Source organism: Chaetodon auriga, chromosome 16 (assembly GCF_051107435.1).
Source record: "Chaetodon auriga isolate fChaAug3 chromosome 16, fChaAug3.hap1, whole genome shotgun sequence".
In the NCBI taxonomy this organism is placed as follows: domain Eukaryota; kingdom Metazoa; phylum Chordata; class Actinopteri; order Chaetodontiformes; family Chaetodontidae; genus Chaetodon; species Chaetodon auriga.
In genome coordinates, this window is record NC_135089.1 from 9,876,900 (window position 1) to 9,895,137 (window position 18,238).

The window sequence follows — 18,238 nt, forward strand, 5'->3', positions numbered from 1 at the left end:
ACTTAATGGTGTCCTCAAAATGAGAGGTTGTTCGAGGGAAGCCTTCCTCATCCGTAACGAGGCATTCCTGTGTTAAAAAGCTGGCGTCCCATCAGGATGCTCTGCTCGACTTCAAATATACAGTAGACCAGGAAAGTTTGGAAGAGACTAAAGAGGGACGGAGGAGGCGAGACGAAGGGGGGAGAAAGAGTGATGGTGCTTTGATCTTTGGAGGCCCCGTCTGGATTAAAAAAGTATCCAAGTCCCCGATTCACGAACCTTAAGAATACATCAGCAATTTAATAGAACTGAAACTGATTCTTAAATAGAGGTGTGTGTGCGTGCGTGCGTGCGTGCGTGCGTGTGTGTGTGTGTGTGTGTGTGTGTGTGGTGGAGAAAAGGATGATACTCCATAATATCATACTTTGATGCAATAATAATAATAATAATAATAATAATAATAATAATAATAACCAGGTAACATCTCCTGAGATAAAATTTGGCCAAATATTGTTGGAGCTCTGCACGCGTTTTGACGATGTTTTGTTTTTTTTCCCCACTTGATTTTCAGGCAAGTGTGTAACAAGATGCGTATTCTCACTTCATAAATTTGTGGTGGAATGGGAAATGGGCATTTCAAGGCCAATAAAAGCCACCACATCAAATAAAACCTCGCGGATCAAAGGAACCAACGCATGGACATTTTTTCCCTCTATAAATTAAAAAGGGGGGTAGTCTGCCACGCTTGATCATGCCCTGAGTCCTGCCCCGCTCCTGCGATTGGCTGGACGGACACACAAGGGGGGAAAGTTTGAATAAAATACAAGAGCATGGCACGAGTGTTGTCGTTCAGGCTTGTGCGCTTGGTCCAGCAGCGCTTGAGTTGTACCAGATTGGCAAGCGGCTGAAAGTTTTGAAATACATCCAGAGAATTCAGCGGATGACTGTGACTGATCTAAAAGGACTTTTTATTTAGTTGACATTCAATTTATGCGTTCCTGGGAGCGGATGACAAGTGTTGTGGCGTCTTTTAAACCGTGCGTAATTTCTCTCTCAGCTCCATCAGTTACATTTTGTGTTTACTCGACGAAACGTTACATTTGGAGGAAGGACATCTAACGCGGGGATACGATGACAGCGATCAGAATGGTTTCCTCAGTGCTGCTGCTGGTGCTGATGCAGTCCGGAGCGCTTTGCGCACGGAGGTTCCGGGGTGGCCGCAACCCACAACCGCGACGCGCACCACCTCCTCCCACATACCGGGCGGACCGGGGTGACACTACGGAGAGCTTCCCTCTGGATTTCACCGCCGTGGAGGAGAACATGGATAACTTCATGACACAAGTGAAGAACCTTGCGCAGTCCCTCTACCCGTGCTCGGCGCAGAAGCTCGACCACGACATGAGGCTGAACTTTTTGGAGAATACATCAGTCACCTGCAACGACGGAAGTGCCGCGGGGTATGTACCAACTGAGAATGCACATGCACAGTGTGATAAATCAGGATTCCCGTGTGATTGGATCAGCGACAGGTCAGAGCAGGGTCAGCTGTGCACCAGTGCGCCCTGGAGCTGCTAGGAATTGTTATTTCGCTTCAGCAGGGCGCACCCCGTCCTGCTGGTCATCCCGCTGCCCGAGGTAACCCACATGTATCTGGCCTGAGGACAACAATGCTCGTCTCAATGGAGGCTGCACGCAAAACACTTTCGTGATTCGGGCTGCTTTGTTGCAAACGTTAAAAAGCAGATTTCGATCCCTACAATACTTAACAGCTAAAAATTCAAATTTAATATATAAATAAAGCGAAAAAAATAAATGGAGAGCAATGTTCTGGGACAGAATGAGTCGGGATAAGATAGACAGCTGCTTTGCGTCAGCGAAGCGTGAAATTTGCGGATAGCCACATGGCCTATGCTTCATTTCCTTTGCTTCAAATTAGAATGCAGGATTTGCTCTGCAGAAAGTTTAGATTTAACTTTTCAGACCCCCGCCCATCTCTCTGATGATTGCAGCCATGCTTGTTGAATTGTGATTTTACAGCCGTTTAACTGTATGGTTTCTCTACTTGGCTACTGCAAAACGTGTACAATGTGCTGCCAGTGTCTCCGAGGATTTCGTTGTTTGTTTCTGGGACTATTATTGCTCTGTGGTCCATGCGGTAAACAGCGGATCACTAAATTTGTTTGCAATGATATTCACTGTTGACACTGTTAAGCAGAAATCCATTTGGCACAGGCAAAGCCTGCGAGCACGGGATAAGCCATGGCACTAAAAGCATATTAATATCAGACCCATCCACTGCCTCTCCTATTGTATAATACATAAACAATGTATAGACTCCAGACATTTCTTTTCCATTTGGTTGCAGGGAGTCAAATTGTGTACTGTAGGTTAAACAGATTTTTCTACAAATAACTGAATTCAGGCAGGTTTCAAATGAAAAACAGCTGTAAAAGGTGCTGTTTTTCATATTCCTACATGTCTTTTCTTGAACCTTAAGAAAAGCCACAGCCCAAAAATCAATGGATTCCACTTGTGACTCTAACTATTCTGCAGCACAAGAATAAAGTTTTAACATTAATGTATTAATTGTATGCCACTTATTGAGCAGTAATATAGCCACACCGAGAAGCACTGCCGAATCATTATCATGTTGTCTTGCTATTAGTATTTGCTGTTTTCAGTCTTATATAAATGCTTTGCTGTTAACGTTGTTTGTGCCATATCAGGAGGCTTTGATGACTGTCTGCCGTTGTGCACAAGAACTCATCTGGGACCAGTTCAGTGCTGGGCAGACTCGACTGAAATGGGCTTTGCTATACATGTCTCTTTATGGATTTTCTATCCCATCTAATTCCTGTTAAACCCCAAAGTGGTAGACAGAGCTGTCTGTTAGTGCCGTAAAGCTCTTAGCTCTTTAGAGACGCAGCATGAGGACTAGAGCAGGGGACAGTTACTGGCAGATGGCCATTTCATTCATGACCGTAGCTGTTGTCAGTTGAGATGCTAATCCATCAGCTACTAGCAGTATTTTCCAGAGAGGTGTTGTTCCAGTTACACATAAAGGAGGATGCAAAGAGAAAAATCATTCTCTAGACAGAAAGGTGGAACAGTGTGATTCATCATCTGGAGTTGCACTTGTTAGAGCGCCTTTCCCTCTTGGCTTGGTCCGCCTGCCAAGCCCGCCTTCACTTTGTTGTTTGGAGGTAGTAAGTTGAGTGCACTGTCCTCAGCCTGCATCATTGACTGTGGCTCGCAATAATAGCACAAGACATTAACTGCAGCCAAAGTGTGATTCAGTGTCTGAGCAAACAGCTCAGAGCTTCAGCCAAGTCTGTTTTCTTTAAAGTCACTGAAATGTTTTTGGCTCTCTCTTGAGTTTAGTCATTGGTAAAGTCGGGTGGATACTGATTGGATTAAAAAAAGAAATCTCTCAGCATCACAGAAGCACATTTGGAGCATTTTGCTTCTGTGACTAAAGCTACTTTACACACTACAATTGTTTTTAATTTTCCTCATCTGTGAATCTTATTTCCTGGTACTGTATTAAATAAAAACCCTGTTGCAAAAAAAGGATGATGAAGCATCTGACATGAGTGTGTCCTGCAGCATGGGAGAATCACGATAGCATTGCCCTCTTCTGGGCTGACAACATACAGCATGCTTCTACTCTAGCGTGCACCCACTTCTTTCTAAAGTCTAGTCCAGGGTGCATTTAAGCGACATTATCTAAGACAAATGTGGGTCCTATGCAAAAGACAGACCGTGTGTTTACATCTGCACAGACCAAATGTTGTTGTGCTATTTCTCCGTATCTCTTATCATGTGATTCCTCTGGGCGGGAGCCTTGATTTGATCTGCATTTGATTTTGCAGTGAGGGCACTGCTGAGGAATGATGAGCTCAGAGAGGAGAGACTATGATGCTACATTAAACACGATGAACACCATCTACTACTGGCATCTAGAGTACAAACAGGATAGGGGACAAGATGATGTTTATCTCCTGTCTATATCAGTTACTGTACACACAACCTCATTGTTCTCCCTGTGCGCACTCACTGAATTCACGCTGGCGGAATTTCATTTTTGCTGTTTTCTGTCACCTTTTAGAGATAGGAATCAACAGAGTAACAGGACATGCTTGTTAAGATGAAAGTGATGATGCCGTATGTGTTTATATTTCATGCTTGGATACCATAGAAACAGTGAGGGTATTTCTTTTCAGTGTTTATCTCATCTTTCTGAAGAGAGAACACCATATCAAAATTGTGGAATGTGGCTGTATCTATCCGTTGGCAGAGTACAATTAATTTTGAGGAATTTAGCATCATATTCACATATTTTTTTAATATTTGCATGCAAATCAAGCATATGATGTGTTGATTTTTTTATGTCCTCTTGTAGGTACTACTTGAAAGAATCTCGAGGCAGCAGACGGTGGTTGATATTCTTAGAGGGTCAGTATGAAGCACTGATTTTACTAACGTTGCTTGTGCTCCTTTAATGCCCAGTTAAGAATGATGAATACTTAAAAAACAGTTTGTGTGAGAAATGCTCCATGTTTTTGTTTGTCTATGTCCAGGCGGCTGGTACTGCTACAACAAGGAGAACTGTGACAGCCGATATGAGACCATGAGGAGATTGATGAGCTCATCCAAGTGGCCCCAAACTAAAACAGGTTAGCCTCAGCTTGTCGGTATAATTCACTATACACACCTGTAAGCACCACTCCACCTGCAGCAAATCCTGCCCCCCTAACATAGTGATAAAAGTATCCAGATCCCACTATAATGCCTCAGTAATTAAAAGGATCGGATGTATCTGTGCTCATCTGCAGTGTTATTGCAACCGACGCCCCGTCATAATGTAGCTGCGGTGTAGGGTTACCTGGCGCCCGCTGCTGTAGGAAAAGAGACACCTCCCTCTGTCATCGCAGTGTAATAACTGTAATCCATGTGGTAATGATGATGAGGAAGAGGAGGATGTGTCTGGGAGTGCTAGGACGGCTAATGATACATGTTGATCTGTCTCTGCAGGCACGGGGATCCTGTCTCCGCTGCCCGAGGAAAACCCTCACTGGTGGAATGCCAACATGGTGTAAGTTGACTCGTGTTTGCGTGCTCATCCGAGCTCGATTTTTAATCATAGCTCACGATTTTAACTTTATGTTTGTTGCACAGGTTTGTTCCGTACTGCTCGAGTGATGTGTGGAGCGGCGCTACAGCCAAAACAGAGCAAAGTAAGACATGACTGAATCCTCAAAGCGCACAATAACATGCAGCCCTCTTTAAGAAAAGTGCTATTCTACAGTTCTGTTGTCTTTGTGTGGTGTGTAGGTGGCTATGCCTTCATGGGCTCGCTGATTATTCAGGAGGTTGTGAAAGACTTGCTGACCAAGGGTCTGGACAACGCCAAAGTTCTCCTGTTAGCAGGAAGCAGGTATGTTTGTGCATTTTGATTCTCACTTCAAAAATCTACATTTCATTCCTATTCCTGTATGGGCACTCACAAGAATGTCATATTTCTGCATGCAGCGCGGGTGGAACTGGAGTTCTTCTGAACGTGGACAGTGTGGCAGAGCTGCTGGAGGGACTGGGGCACACTGGGATACAAGTGCGAGGCCTGTCTGATTCCGGCTGGTTCCTGGACAACAAGCAGTACCACTGCACAGACTGTGTGGACACTGTCAGCTGCACTCCCACTGAAACAATCAAGAGAGGGGTCAAGTATGGGACCCAGTGAATATTATCATAAAATGTCAAGATTTTATCAGGTGGACTATTTTTCTATTTTTACTAATCATCAGTTCGCTAAAATCTGTCCTGCTCACCTGTCCCATCAGGTACTGGGGAGGAGTGGTACCAGAGAAGTGCAGGCAAGCCCACGAAGGAGAGGAGTGGAACTGTTTCTTTGGATATAGAGTCTTCCCATCAATTAAAAGTGAGTTTGGGGCGTCATTCTGTACTATGTAAAAGGCACACACTGTACATGCTAATGTTAGCGTGCTTCCCCAACATGTCCCAAACATCTGCATAGTACGTTTGCGTAGATATATACTATATGTTAATCTTACGTGTCACCTTCTTCCATTCTCCCTGTGCAGGCCCTGTGTTTGTTGTACAGTGGCTGTTTGATGAGGCCCAGCTGACAGTGGACAACATCCAGCTAACAGGCCAGCCTGTGCAGGAAGGCCAGTGGCGCTACATCCAAAACCTGGGCATTGAGCTGAGGAACACGCTCAAAGATGTCCCGTAAGGCCAAATCTCTGCATAAATACTTTAATTTAAAAAGGATTGTTGCATGGATTCAGACTGATTTTTTTGTAAATTCCTATTTTCAGGGCTATGTTTGCTCCAGCGTGCCTATCACATGAAGTTATCACCAGAAAGTGAGTAGATCCAATGTATCCTGAGTATCATGTGCAGGGGATGCCGTGAAGTTTGTGTTAGAGACTTTGTACGTGTGAGCTGACAGCGCCCTCTTGTGTTGTGTTCTAGTTACTGGATTGACGTGCAAGTTAAGGGCACCTCCTTGCCCCGAGCACTGCACTGCTGGGACCGCAGCCTCCACGACAACAGGAACAACAAGGCTCCACCCAAAGGCTGCCCTGTGCATCTGATTGACAGCTGCCCGTGGCCGCACTGCAACCCCACCTGCCCCACCATCCGAGACCAGTTCACAGGACAAGAGATGAACGTCATTCAGTTCCTCATGCACATGGGCTTCGACGTGCAGAAGATGGCCCAGCAGCAGGGCATGGACCCCAGCAAGCTACTGGGCATGCTCAGCAGCGGCAGCTAAAGGGACACATGTTACACACAGTATCTCCAAGCTAAGCCCACGCAGGGCTGGCTGGTCTCTCTGGCCAGTCTCCCATGCCTGATACCTCCAAGCACCCATCCACCCTCACAACCCATTCTACCTATAGTCGATTCCCCTCTGACCTGCCGTTTACTTTAGTCCAAGCCTCAGTCAAACACAGGGGGCATAGATTGGTCCCGCAATCACTTTCATCACAACTGGTGACAAGTACAGGGGCAACACCCCTCCACGACAAGGCACAACTCTCTGCTACTCTCCATTTGAATTATCTTTTGCTTTGAAAAAGAAAAAAAAATCACGAATGTAATCCAGTTTTAAGGATGCTCATTGATGTTTTGTTGTTGTTTTATATTATTTTCATCCTTCCATATAGAGTCTATTTCGTCATTGTTAAAGAAAAAATGCCACAATGACGTGAGGATGCTGTCTTTGTTAAGTAGTGACTATAGAGTATATAAGGGGATAATTTGTACAAACTGGTTTGTAGTTGGGTTCCCACAACATCTCATCACACCAAAAAACTGACATCAAGGCAGAAACAGGGACATATTACGGTGAAAAGCACTGGATCAGGAAGGAAACTTTGCATTTAAGTGACACCAAATCTCCTGTAATCGACTCGCGGTATCAGACCAGGCTCAGTGGTGGAATGTAACTAAGTACATTCACTCACTTTTTCTTTTCAACTTTAGTTACTTGTGACTTTACAAACTGAGATTTTTGCAGACAAAATATTAAGTTTTAAAAGATGACGTTTTGTTATAAAGGAAACTACGCAACAGTTTATACAAGTACAGCTGAAATGATTAGTCAATTAGCCAATTAATCAGGAAGATATTTTGATAATCATTCAAGTTATTAGAAAAACACAAAACATTTGATGGTTCCAGCTTCACAGATGTGAGGAGTTGCTGCTTTTCCTGGATTAAGTACTTTCAATGCTTTAAGTACATTTTCCTGATTATTCTTGCATACTTTTATTTTCTGAATGCAGGAGTATTTTTACACTGCGGTATTCGTACTTTTACTTCAGTTAAGGATCTGAATACTTCCTCCACCACTGAGCAGGCTGGATTAACACACTCTTTACATAGTCAGGCTGCTGAAATTAAAGCTACAAACAGACAAATATCAGATGCTCCTCCTTGCTAATGAAAGGAAACAGTCGAAAAAAGAGCACAAGGCATACTGTATATCGTAGTTGTGACTGTCATGGGTTTAGAGAAAAGATCCCTGCAGAGGTAACTCATTCCCGACAGCGCTGAAATCCAGGCGGCATATTTTCAGTCGTTGAGTCATTGCCTGAAACTGATTGTGGTGCTAAAGTAAACCTGGAAACACTTCAAGGTCTATGAGTACCTATACATACACCACAGTGCCATTACATCTAGTCGATACCTCTTTCTCACAGGCTACATCGTCACAAGAGGACTGTTAGAGCCCGAGCATGGGGCACACATTCATATTAAATCACCTCAGTAGTTCAGCAATCCTCAGATCAATGCAATGAACATTTAAAGGGAGACAAATATCGTGTATTGTATATTTTTTTTAAGTATCTGTATAGGTTCTTTCAAGTGTTCACCATTGTAACTCCCTTCTTATATTTCATAATAGAGATCGCTTTTTAATATAATGACGACGTTGTATGTAATGATGTCTTTATAAATGTTTTTAAAGGACCTCTATTTCGCATCACACCAGAGAAGGAAAGGTATTACTAATTGTAATTTTATTCTGTAACATATTTTTTAACAGAAAAAAAAAACTCAAGCTACATTGGTAATTTACATATTTATTTTGTTATGTAAATCATATTTATAAGTGCATTTTTCACAGAGAAGTGATTCTTTGTAAATTGTAAATACATTGCTGTTTTTTCTCTTTGTGTTGATTGCATGTCTTTGTATCAGACCTAAAGGAAAAGACACATTACATATTCTACAAGGTAAATACTGCCGTACAGTCTTGTTCTTATTATTATTATTGTTATTATTGTTATTAATAGTAGAACATGTTTCATTGGGGTCTGCACAGTTCTCACACTCACAGCACAAAAACCTTCAGCAGGAGGTAAGGTCAACAGCTCCCTCAGGATCCAAACGCGGTTTGTCACTATTTTTGACATATCTGATAATAGATATGAGGCTTAGTGTACACACACACACACACACACACACACACACACACACACACAGTCAAAGGTTTTTCCAGCACCTCATATTTTAGCAGCTTTTGGTACATATCAAGAAAGTTGGTCAATCTTCTACAACAGGAACATTTTTCAGAGACGGTAAAGTGAATTTTTATTTAATTGACCAATACCTAAATGACCAAACCAGTCTACAATACATTTTCCAGTTAAGACTTACATTCAGTAGCCAAAGCAAGTCCCTGTTTGATGTGCGTGATACTCACAAAATTTGTGACCCATATTCAGCTCTGTCTTTCTGCTTGGTGCACTCACCGTCTTCATGATGAATGGGCTGCAGTTACTTATCCAATGCACCGTGTAGGCACTGGACTCACCATCGGGAGCCCACGGGGTTCTGACTCCAGGACAATTCGACATGTGGTGAGGAGGAGCCGCAGGTCGAGCCACGGCCATCTTTATAAACCCATATCAGCCTCTTTTTCGATTGTAGATCCAAGTATGTCACATACTTAGTTTGGGCCACGTTAATGTACCACAGTGCTAAAAGACGACTCCCTTATTACCACAATATCATCTGTGTATCTTTTCCACAAAGAAACCTTGCACAAGGGTGTGCTTTGGAGTAGATTATGAATGAATGTCTCTTCATGCACCCATACCAACACAAGAATAGGATGAAGCAAAAGCACCGCCCATAGCTGTGCCCTGAGACTGCAAATAATAGGAATCAAAATAAAGTCTTGATTGACTCATGGGAAAGAAACATAGATGATATCACATTCATATGGAGATGTAATAGAGTGATTTCCTAATTTCCTGAAATAAATTCTCCGACCAACTACCTTTCTTTCACTATGGGACAGCGTGATGCAGCATAATTCACCTGGTAGACTCAACACTTCACAAAGGAAACAACAGTATTATGGAGAAGCTGAGACTCATCACCCAGAGCAGCTGATCAATATTCCAGCTGGCTAATTCCTGAGAGTGTGCAGAAGCTGCAGTACTGTTAGTTCCACTCCAAAGCTTGTTGAAATGAAAGTGCTCTTCCAGCAAAGGGATCCCTCCTGAGCATAACCGTTCAGAAGTTTGGAATCACCTACCACAAAAGCTTGGTTCAGTACAGTCAGATGGCTCAGAGAACAACTCTACAGTGTATACAGTGAACGCTCGTTCATGCTTTTGGGTTGTAGAAAGTCTTCCTTACAAAAAGAAGCTGTTTTGCGTGTAGGATTTTTATGTTTTGTATATGGAGAACAAAATGCTGTGCAACGGGACAACCAGACTGACAAATGCAAGGGCAAAAAGAGACAAAGACACAGTTGAATAAGAATATAAGAAATCACCAGTCAGAGGTAACATAAACTGGAAGCTTAGCATTAAAATCTGCACAGATTTAAGTAGGAACAGATTCCCATAAAAATCCGCGTAGCAGAACCAGAGATATCATCCCATTTTGTTCCATGCATTCTTCTTCCTTGTGAAAACCTGGTGCCTACATTACCCACAATGCAACTCCACATCCACACTAGCAGTGGCTGAAGCAGAGATGAGGAGTGGGCTTCAGAGGTCTGCTGGGCTTCTTTATTCCTCCTCAGCCCCAGATGTTTTCCTGTGTTCTGGAGCCACAGGAGGCTTTATACTACTTTTTTCACATGTGTGGTGGTGCTGCCCAAGACCTGTAAGCAGATTTTGATGGAGTGGAGGTCTCCTTTAGAAACACATAGTGGACTGAGACCTTAACTATAAGACAAATATGCTGTCTCCACCAGCCCAATTAGAGTAATCTAATTATTAATCAGGGGTGATCTTGGCCATTTCCATTAAAATACAGAGCTATAAACATTTCTTATTTCACCTATACCCATTTCTTGTTCATATTTTGATTTTCACATTAGGGTATTGCCTGCACTGCATGGGACTAAACAAAAACATTATGTTAGATTGAGTGTTCAAAAACTTTTGATGAGCAGTGTACAATTTTAACATCTTCAAGAACTATTTTAGGCAGTGGTTTTCTCTAAGAATCATCTTGCACACTGTAAAGCAAACATCACAGCACACTAATATCACAGGTTAAAGTATTTTAAGTGACTAGTGATCCATTTCCACTTCCCTTTGACTTGCATCGCTCAAATCTGTCATCACTGATGCATAATCATCCCTCTGGACCTGTATGTAATTTCTGTCTCTAATGGGAGTCTTAGCCTTCCTCCCTGTCATTACACTGCGTATAAATGCCAGTTTCTTACTGAGGGAGCTCTGACTCAGCCTCTCTGGGTGCTCCCAAGAAATACGACTCCCATATTGCCTGCCACATGTAGCCTCCCACCCCTCTGTGGAATATAGACCCCCTATTTATAGAGCTGGCGAGGCCTGTAACCCTGGGCTCGGCACAAACTTTCATTTAAACAGCCGGCCCCAGCAATCCACCGAGTGCGCACTGACACACACATGCAGGAGGAAGAGGGTGTGTGTTTGTGTGAGCACGAAACAGTGGGAGACCAAATCCAAGAGGCAACAGGAGACAGAAACACTGAGACAAAGAGGAAGAGACAGAGCCAACAGTTTGACTGATTTTGACGGGCACTTAGGGGCCTACAGTGAAAAAATTACAAGGACCGAATCATTGAGTAATGGAACTTGACTGACAGGACAACAAACCAGTCCACCTGTCCGCCACTGAGGGCTATTGTTGGAAGACTGATCTCTGGATATGACTTGTAGAGGATCTCACTTCACTTTGACCGTTTGATACACTGGGCAACTTGGAGACTGAAGAGAGCAAGCAGGGGAAAACCGAGATTTCAGAGGACGAACAGGACAGCTTTGAGTAAGACCAGGATCAAATTCTTAATCTCTAAAAACTTTTTAAAAACACAGCAAAAAAGACCTTGATGTGATTTACAGAAATTAGACTCTATCTCTTATTTACAGACTTTTGCAGCCAAGTAGAGACATTACTTTAAAAACAAAGATTTCTTATTTCAATGTCTCAGAATATACCCTTTATAATTGCAAGCTACTGTACGCACTTGTACATAACAGTGTCTAAATGTAACTTGATCTTAAACACACCACTGTAATTACAAAGCAAGCTTAGGGAAAAATTACAGACATTTGTAATTAAGGGCCATCTATAAAAGGCAACCAAGGACAGGGTGAGGTCTGTGACGAAAGAAGAGTGGGCAGCAAGGACTTCAAGACCGAGAACAGGGCATCAAGGATCTCACCAAGGAAGACAGCTGCTTCTGGGGGGACCACAAAAACCATGGATTCTCATGGAGAACACTACCTCAACAAAGACGCTGTGTTGTCACTTTTAGGTGTCGCTCGAATGTGTCAGCTGCTACTTGGTTGCACCATAATGGCCCTTGTGTCCCACAGTGCAGGTTACAGCGCCACCTATGGCACCTTCTGCATGTTTGTGTGGTGCTTCTGTTTTGCTGTCACACTGGTTGTCTTCACCTTGGACATTACCCGGCTCCATACATGCATGCCCATATCCTGGGATAACTTCACTGTGGCCTTTGCCATGCTGGCAACGCTCATGTACATCACTGCCTCCGTGGTCTACCCTGTGTACTTCCTCCAAACAGACTGCCCAGATGAGGGTTGCGAAGTCCAGATATACCGCATTGCTGTCACTGTCTGCTCCAGCATCTGCAGCATCCCTTACGGCATTGAGGTGTTCCTCACTCGAGCCAAGCCAGGGGCTGTGGTGGGTTACATGGCCACCGTGTCCGGCCTTCTCAAGGTGGTCCAGGCTTTTGTGGCCTGCATTATTTTTGGGGCCCTTGCCAATGACAGTGAGTACAATCTCTACATTGCCACCCAGTACTGCGTGGTGGTGTACAGTCTGTGCTTCTCTGTCACTGTTATTGTGGTCATAGTGACAGTTTCTGGGAGGACCTCTGCCCTGCGGTTCCCCTTTGACCGGTTTGTGGTTGTCTACACCTTCTTCGCTGTGATCCTCTACCTCAGCACTGCACTGATCTGGCCCATCTTCAGCTTTGACAAGAAGTACGGCACCACGACTCGTCCTGAGGACTGCCCACGAGGAGAGTGTCCATGGGACAGTAAGCTGGTAGTGGCAGTGTTCACAAACGTGAACATGATCCTGTATTTTGTTGATCTTGTTTACTCCCAGAGGATTCGCTTTGTCTCCAGCTCTGCTGTCTAAAAAAAATGTTCCCTCCTCCAGACTGTTTACACTCAGAGACAAATAAAGAAAGTTTGAGGCGACATCCACCAGCCCTCCATAGTCCAGTCTCTGTGAAGGACTCATTCCCTTGGATTATTCGATTCATGGTGTCATATGCATGTGTGACATTTCTTATTATCACTATATGTCTAGATTTGAGCCTGTAGGCAGCAAAACTGATGCTACAAACTTAAAGGCCTTTCTCCAGTTCTGCAGTGACCTACCAGGAAGAGTCTGGCAGGTGCGCCGATGAGCTGATCTCAGCAACTTTGTCCACAGAGTACCCTGGAAAGCACCAAATACATCCCTCTGCTCCCAATTCCTTTTGGTGGTCACATACAGGACAGAGCAATGGGAGTATGTGATAATGTTCAGAATATCAGAACGACGTTATGTCAGTCAGTCTCACGGAGGCTGAACACTTTATTTAAGTATTAATGTGTGTATTATATATTGAAAGCCATATTGAATATCTCATAGAAATGCATAGCATATGTTAAGAACTGTATGCACTGAGCATAGCTTTTGGTTTTGGCTTTCAAGCCATTTTGCTGTATTTTTTTCCAATTTGTTTTCATGTCCTCCTACATATATAATGCCAGATGATCGAGTTTTTTGGGCTTTTCCTGTTTTCCACTGAATGTTAAATGTATATAATACATGAATTTTATATGGCAAAATTTTGACAGGAGTATGAAATTGATTATTTGGGATAAGCACAGTCTTTCGCTACGTTTCTGACATACTCCATGTTTAATAAAATATCAAACAGTATGTTTTGTTGGTCGTTTTGATTTCTGGATCCTTTGCTTTGTCTTAACTGATATGTGAAGCTTTACTTTCAACTTTGAGAAAACTCCTCTATTACACAGTGAAATCAGTAATCTCATTTGTGTATTGTTAAGGTTGAACTAAAATCAATATTTAATAGTGAACTATAGAGTATTCTGTCTAATTTTAAGCCTTTGTCAGATCCATGCCAAAGCTTGAGTTTTACAACCCCTGATGAAACATTGATAAGCTGAAAGTAGCTCTGCTGATCAAACCCAGGGCCTATAAGGTTAATATGATGAAGATTATGAAATGTAGTTGCTCAATGGAGGCAATAAAGAAACACGTGTATTATTTACTTCCGGCTAGAAGTTGACTTTCTGGGTCAGGACAATATGTTCCCAGGAAATAGTCACCACCATGCCTTTCAAGCGTTTCACCAGCAGATGATAGCAAAGTACGGACACCCTGACCAACTTTTCTGCCCCACGGCACAACCTGATGCAACTGGCTTTTCCAGCTTAGCAAAAACCCGCCCAAAGTTGTTCTAGTGTTACTGCGATTGGCCGAACGTGTTACGTGTCCTCTGTTTCTGTAACCTCATTGGTTTGCTCGCTTGCCAGCCAAATGTACCTCGGCAGGTACAGTAGAGCGCGAGACGGCCGGGCCACGTTGACAGTGCTGGAAATTCAAAGTGTTTTTGTGAAGCGGTTTCTGGATGAGTCGGTCGGCCAAGTGAGGAGCTCTCAAGTATAAACGTAAGTCTTTTCTTTGCGGATATATGGCTGCTGCCGCCATGTTTCCAGATCCGTTTGCTCGGCTTTAATAAGGAAGTAAGAGTTAGTTTACTACCGCAGCACAGCGGCCCCAGCCAGACTTCGAAAATCCTCAGCTTTTGTTGAGATAAAATGTTTCCATCCGTGCTAAAGTTGTCACCTCTGTCCTCACACAGACAGAATGAGTGTGGGTTTCATTGGAGCAGGCCAGCTGGCCCACGCGCTGGTCAGAGGCTTCACAGCAGCGGGTGAGTTTTCAGTCATACTCCACGTATGTCTAACTCACATTTGTGTTGTTGATGTATGTTGATTGCAATCAGACACTGAAATGATTTCTGGACCTTTTTTATTTCCCCATTTCAAGGCGTGATTGCCACCCACAGAATCACAGCCAGTTCCCCAGACACAGATCTCCCCACTGTACAGGGACTGCGGGTGGGTAGGCAATTAGGGATGTCAGTGCTTTATGCCATCAGTGATTCTGTTTCATTACAAATATGTTTGTATGTGTGGGTTTAAAATGTATATAATATTGCTTTGCTTACATGTAATGGATTTCTATGTGTACCTCCCCGGCAAAGTGCTAAATGATAGTATTTTTTGCAGAAATTGGGTGTCAATTTCACCACCAGCAACAAAGAGACAGTGAACAAAAGTGATGTTCTGTTCCTGGCTGTGAAGCCACACATCATTCCTTTTGTACTGGATGAGATTGGACCAGACATCGAAGATCGGCATCTTATTGTGTCCTGTGCTGCAGGTGTCACTATCAGCTCTATTGAGAAGGCAAGTCACAGCCCTCTGAACAGAGTTTTTTAGTAGCAGAACTGGATAATATTGACATTATCTTCTTTTTTTTCACCCACTACTTACAATGTCATGGGTCAGAAAATACATTATTGAAACTGTAATGTTGCTCAGTTTTATGATAATAAAAATTTGAGATGATTCATAGTTCTATGACATGCCATTTATGAATCATCAATCATGTTTTTACACATCTCTCAGCTGTAGATGATGGCCAGTGCTTGTGAATTTTGGGTTTCGTTGTTCATTTTAACATGAGGCTCTCTCTCGCTGTATTTCTGTGCTCTGGTCTCAGCAGACCCTCAGGCAAAACAGTCACATGATATAACCAATGCTTTTCCATTTAAGAAAAAAAAAAAAAAACATGGATGACAAATGCAAATGAAAAGTCAACTATTCTTTTGTCAGTGTGTAAACTATAAATGATCCTCTCAGTCCGACTTTTTGTTCCTATAGTTTCAGGACAGCTCATTGTAGAGCTGCAACAATCAATTAATCGAGATAATCTGCAATGAAAATAAATGTTAGCTGCAGCCCTGGTTCATTCAGTACTCTTTTATCCCTTACAGAAGCTGCACCAGTATCGCCCTGCTCCAAAGGTAATGCGTTGCATGACCAACACTCCAGTGGTGGTGCGTGAGGGGGCCACTGTGTACGCCACAGGCACCCATGCAGAAGTGGAGGATGGACAGCTACTGGAGCAGCTGATGGCCAGCGTGGGATACTGCACTGAGGTGGAAGAGGACCTGATTGATGCCGTCACCGGCCTCAGCGGCAGCGGTCCTGCTTACGTGAGGCTTTTACATAATGTCGAATGTGTTTTACAATCTTGCCTTACCCATAGCAAATGTGAAACATGTTCCTTTTGCATTGTTTTCCCTCATCCTTACACCTCGGCTTGCGGCCCTGCAGGCGTTTACAGCTGTAGATGCTCTCGCTGATGGTGGAGTGAAAATGGGCCTGCCCAGGAGACTGGCTGTGCGCCTCGGAGCCCAAGCCCTGCTGGTATTACCTTTATCTTTTTAACCAATGTATGTGCTACATGTAGGTGCTTTCTTTGCTTTGGTTCCTGTGTCATAAACTTACTGTTGGTTTGGGTGGTTTTAATGAAGGTTTTCAAGATTTGCGGTGCCTGATTTTTGTTTTAAATCAGTTTTATCAGCTTTATTTTTGCACATGGGGCCATTGTAATGTTCTCACGAGAAAACATAAACAGTTTAACGTACACTGTCCCTGTAGAATCTATAAATCCAGATAGAGTCAGCTGCAGCCTGTCTTTGTTGTTTATAGACACAGACTGAACACACAATATCTGTGCATATAATCAGTGCTGTTAGTCCAATGTGGCTCTCCCTTTTTGTTCCTTTAAAGGGGGCTGCTCGAATGCTGTTAGACTCCGAGCAACACCCCGGGCAGCTCAAGGACAACGTGTGTTCACCAGGGGGCGCCACCATCCACGCCCTGCATGTCATGGAGAGCGGCGGCTTCCGCAGCCTCCTGATCAACGCCGTGGAGGCCTCCTGTGTTCGGACAAGGTAAGCTGATAAGAAAAGTGTGAGACAAACACATCATGTTTCCTGTGAAAGGGATGCACAAGAAAGGCTTTTAAGTTAATTGTGATATGGAAATGTCCAAAGGGTGATATATTTCTTTTGAAGTTTATAATTCAGACAGCAGATGGAGCTACATGCAAATAATGTTACAATGAGAGTTTGGCATGTCTCTGGTTACTAATAAGATGATTATGACACTACTGTACTATATGTTATGCTAAATATGAATGCTTTATACTATGTTGTAAATGTCTCTATGTTCCGCCCTTACCTATAAAGGGAACTTCAGTTTCTGGCCGACCAAGAGAAAATCTCGCCAGCAGCCATAAAGAAGACAACTCTGGACAAAGTGTTGCAGCAGCCAGGAGTGACTGCAGAAGCTGTTGGAGTCAGATCTCGTGGGATCAGTATGTTCAACAACAGTAACCCGAGGACCAAGAAGAAGTGATCTTTGAAACAGCACATTTTAATGTTGCCTGTGACATCAGTGAAGATGCAGTATATGCTGTAAATAAACCACTACTTGCAGATTTGTGTTGAAAAATAAGCTAAGCTAGTGAATTACTTTCTAGAAAAACAACTAAATTTGGGACAATACTGGAAATATATTCTTTTTGTAATAAAATTTCTTTGTGAGGCTTTATGTTTTATATTTGTAATGCTGCCCTATTTAAGGTTTAATTCCTGTGCTGTGACATCATTTGTCCCCGTCAGTAGTAGTAATTTCTTTTTTTTATTGGTGCAAAAAAAAAAAAAGAAGAAGCAGTGACTAGCAGTGATAGAAACAGGAATAAAATGTACAAGGGCAAACAGGAAAACTGTGAAGATTTTGACATGATAAATATATAAAACAAAACAATCACGACTGAAATAATACTAATAATAACATCATTCAGCAACTGTGATTTAAATGAATGCAATTTTTAAGTGGATTTCTGCTGAACATTGCTGTGTATGGGCGAGAAAGACAAAAAATATTGATAATACGTGTTAAAAAGAAATAATAAAGGAAGAATGGAAAACTATATAAATAGTAATTTAATCTGGGGGAGTCTGGCAGGGCTTGAGAGTCCTGTTGAACAGTATGTGGAAGTGAGGGCAGCAATAACCAGCAGATGGATACCGGGGTGAGAACGTGTGTATTTATGTGTATTTCAGCAGCGGTTCAAC

At 42.9% G+C, this 18,238-nt stretch overlaps 3 protein-coding genes across 4 annotated transcripts; all 3 read left to right on the forward strand.

Moving 5' to 3' along the window:
* Positions 1-823: 823 nt before the first annotated feature.
* notum1a (notum, palmitoleoyl-protein carboxylesterase a) lies at positions 824-8,752 on the forward strand. Its single transcript, XM_076752883.1, has 11 exons — positions 824-1,439; positions 4,385-4,437; positions 4,563-4,658; positions 5,017-5,077; positions 5,161-5,219; positions 5,317-5,419; positions 5,515-5,706; positions 5,823-5,920; positions 6,084-6,231; positions 6,321-6,368; positions 6,478-8,752. The coding sequence occupies exons 1-11, from the start codon at positions 1,111-1,113 to the stop codon at positions 6,779-6,781; spliced, it is 1,491 nt and encodes a 496-aa protein (XP_076608998.1). The 5' UTR covers positions 824-1,110; the 3' UTR covers positions 6,782-8,752.
* A 3,476-nt stretch (positions 8,753-12,228) lies between these two features.
* Positions 12,229-13,140, forward strand: myadml2 (myeloid associated differentiation marker like 2). The gene has a single exon (XM_076751496.1). It carries the CDS (start codon positions 12,229-12,231, stop codon positions 13,138-13,140), a length of 912 nt encoding a protein of 303 aa, XP_076607611.1.
* A 1,417-nt stretch (positions 13,141-14,557) lies between these two features.
* On the forward strand, positions 14,558-18,086 carry pycr1a (pyrroline-5-carboxylate reductase 1a). 2 transcript variants are annotated; one of them, XM_076752680.1, is made up of 8 exons: positions 14,558-14,690; positions 14,885-14,956; positions 15,073-15,143; positions 15,315-15,494; positions 16,085-16,306; positions 16,428-16,520; positions 16,887-17,050; positions 17,348-18,086. In XM_076752680.1, exons 2-8 carry the CDS (start codon positions 14,890-14,892, stop codon positions 17,514-17,516), a joined length of 966 nt encoding a protein of 321 aa, XP_076608795.1. In that variant the 5' UTR covers positions 14,558-14,690; positions 14,885-14,889; the 3' UTR covers positions 17,517-18,086. The 2 variants fall into 2 exon arrangements, with proteins under 2 accessions (XP_076608795.1, XP_076608796.1); XM_076752681.1 differs by having other exon boundaries at positions 14,668-14,690; positions 14,889-14,956; positions 17,348-17,644.
* The last annotated feature ends 152 nt before the right edge of the window (positions 18,087-18,238 follow it).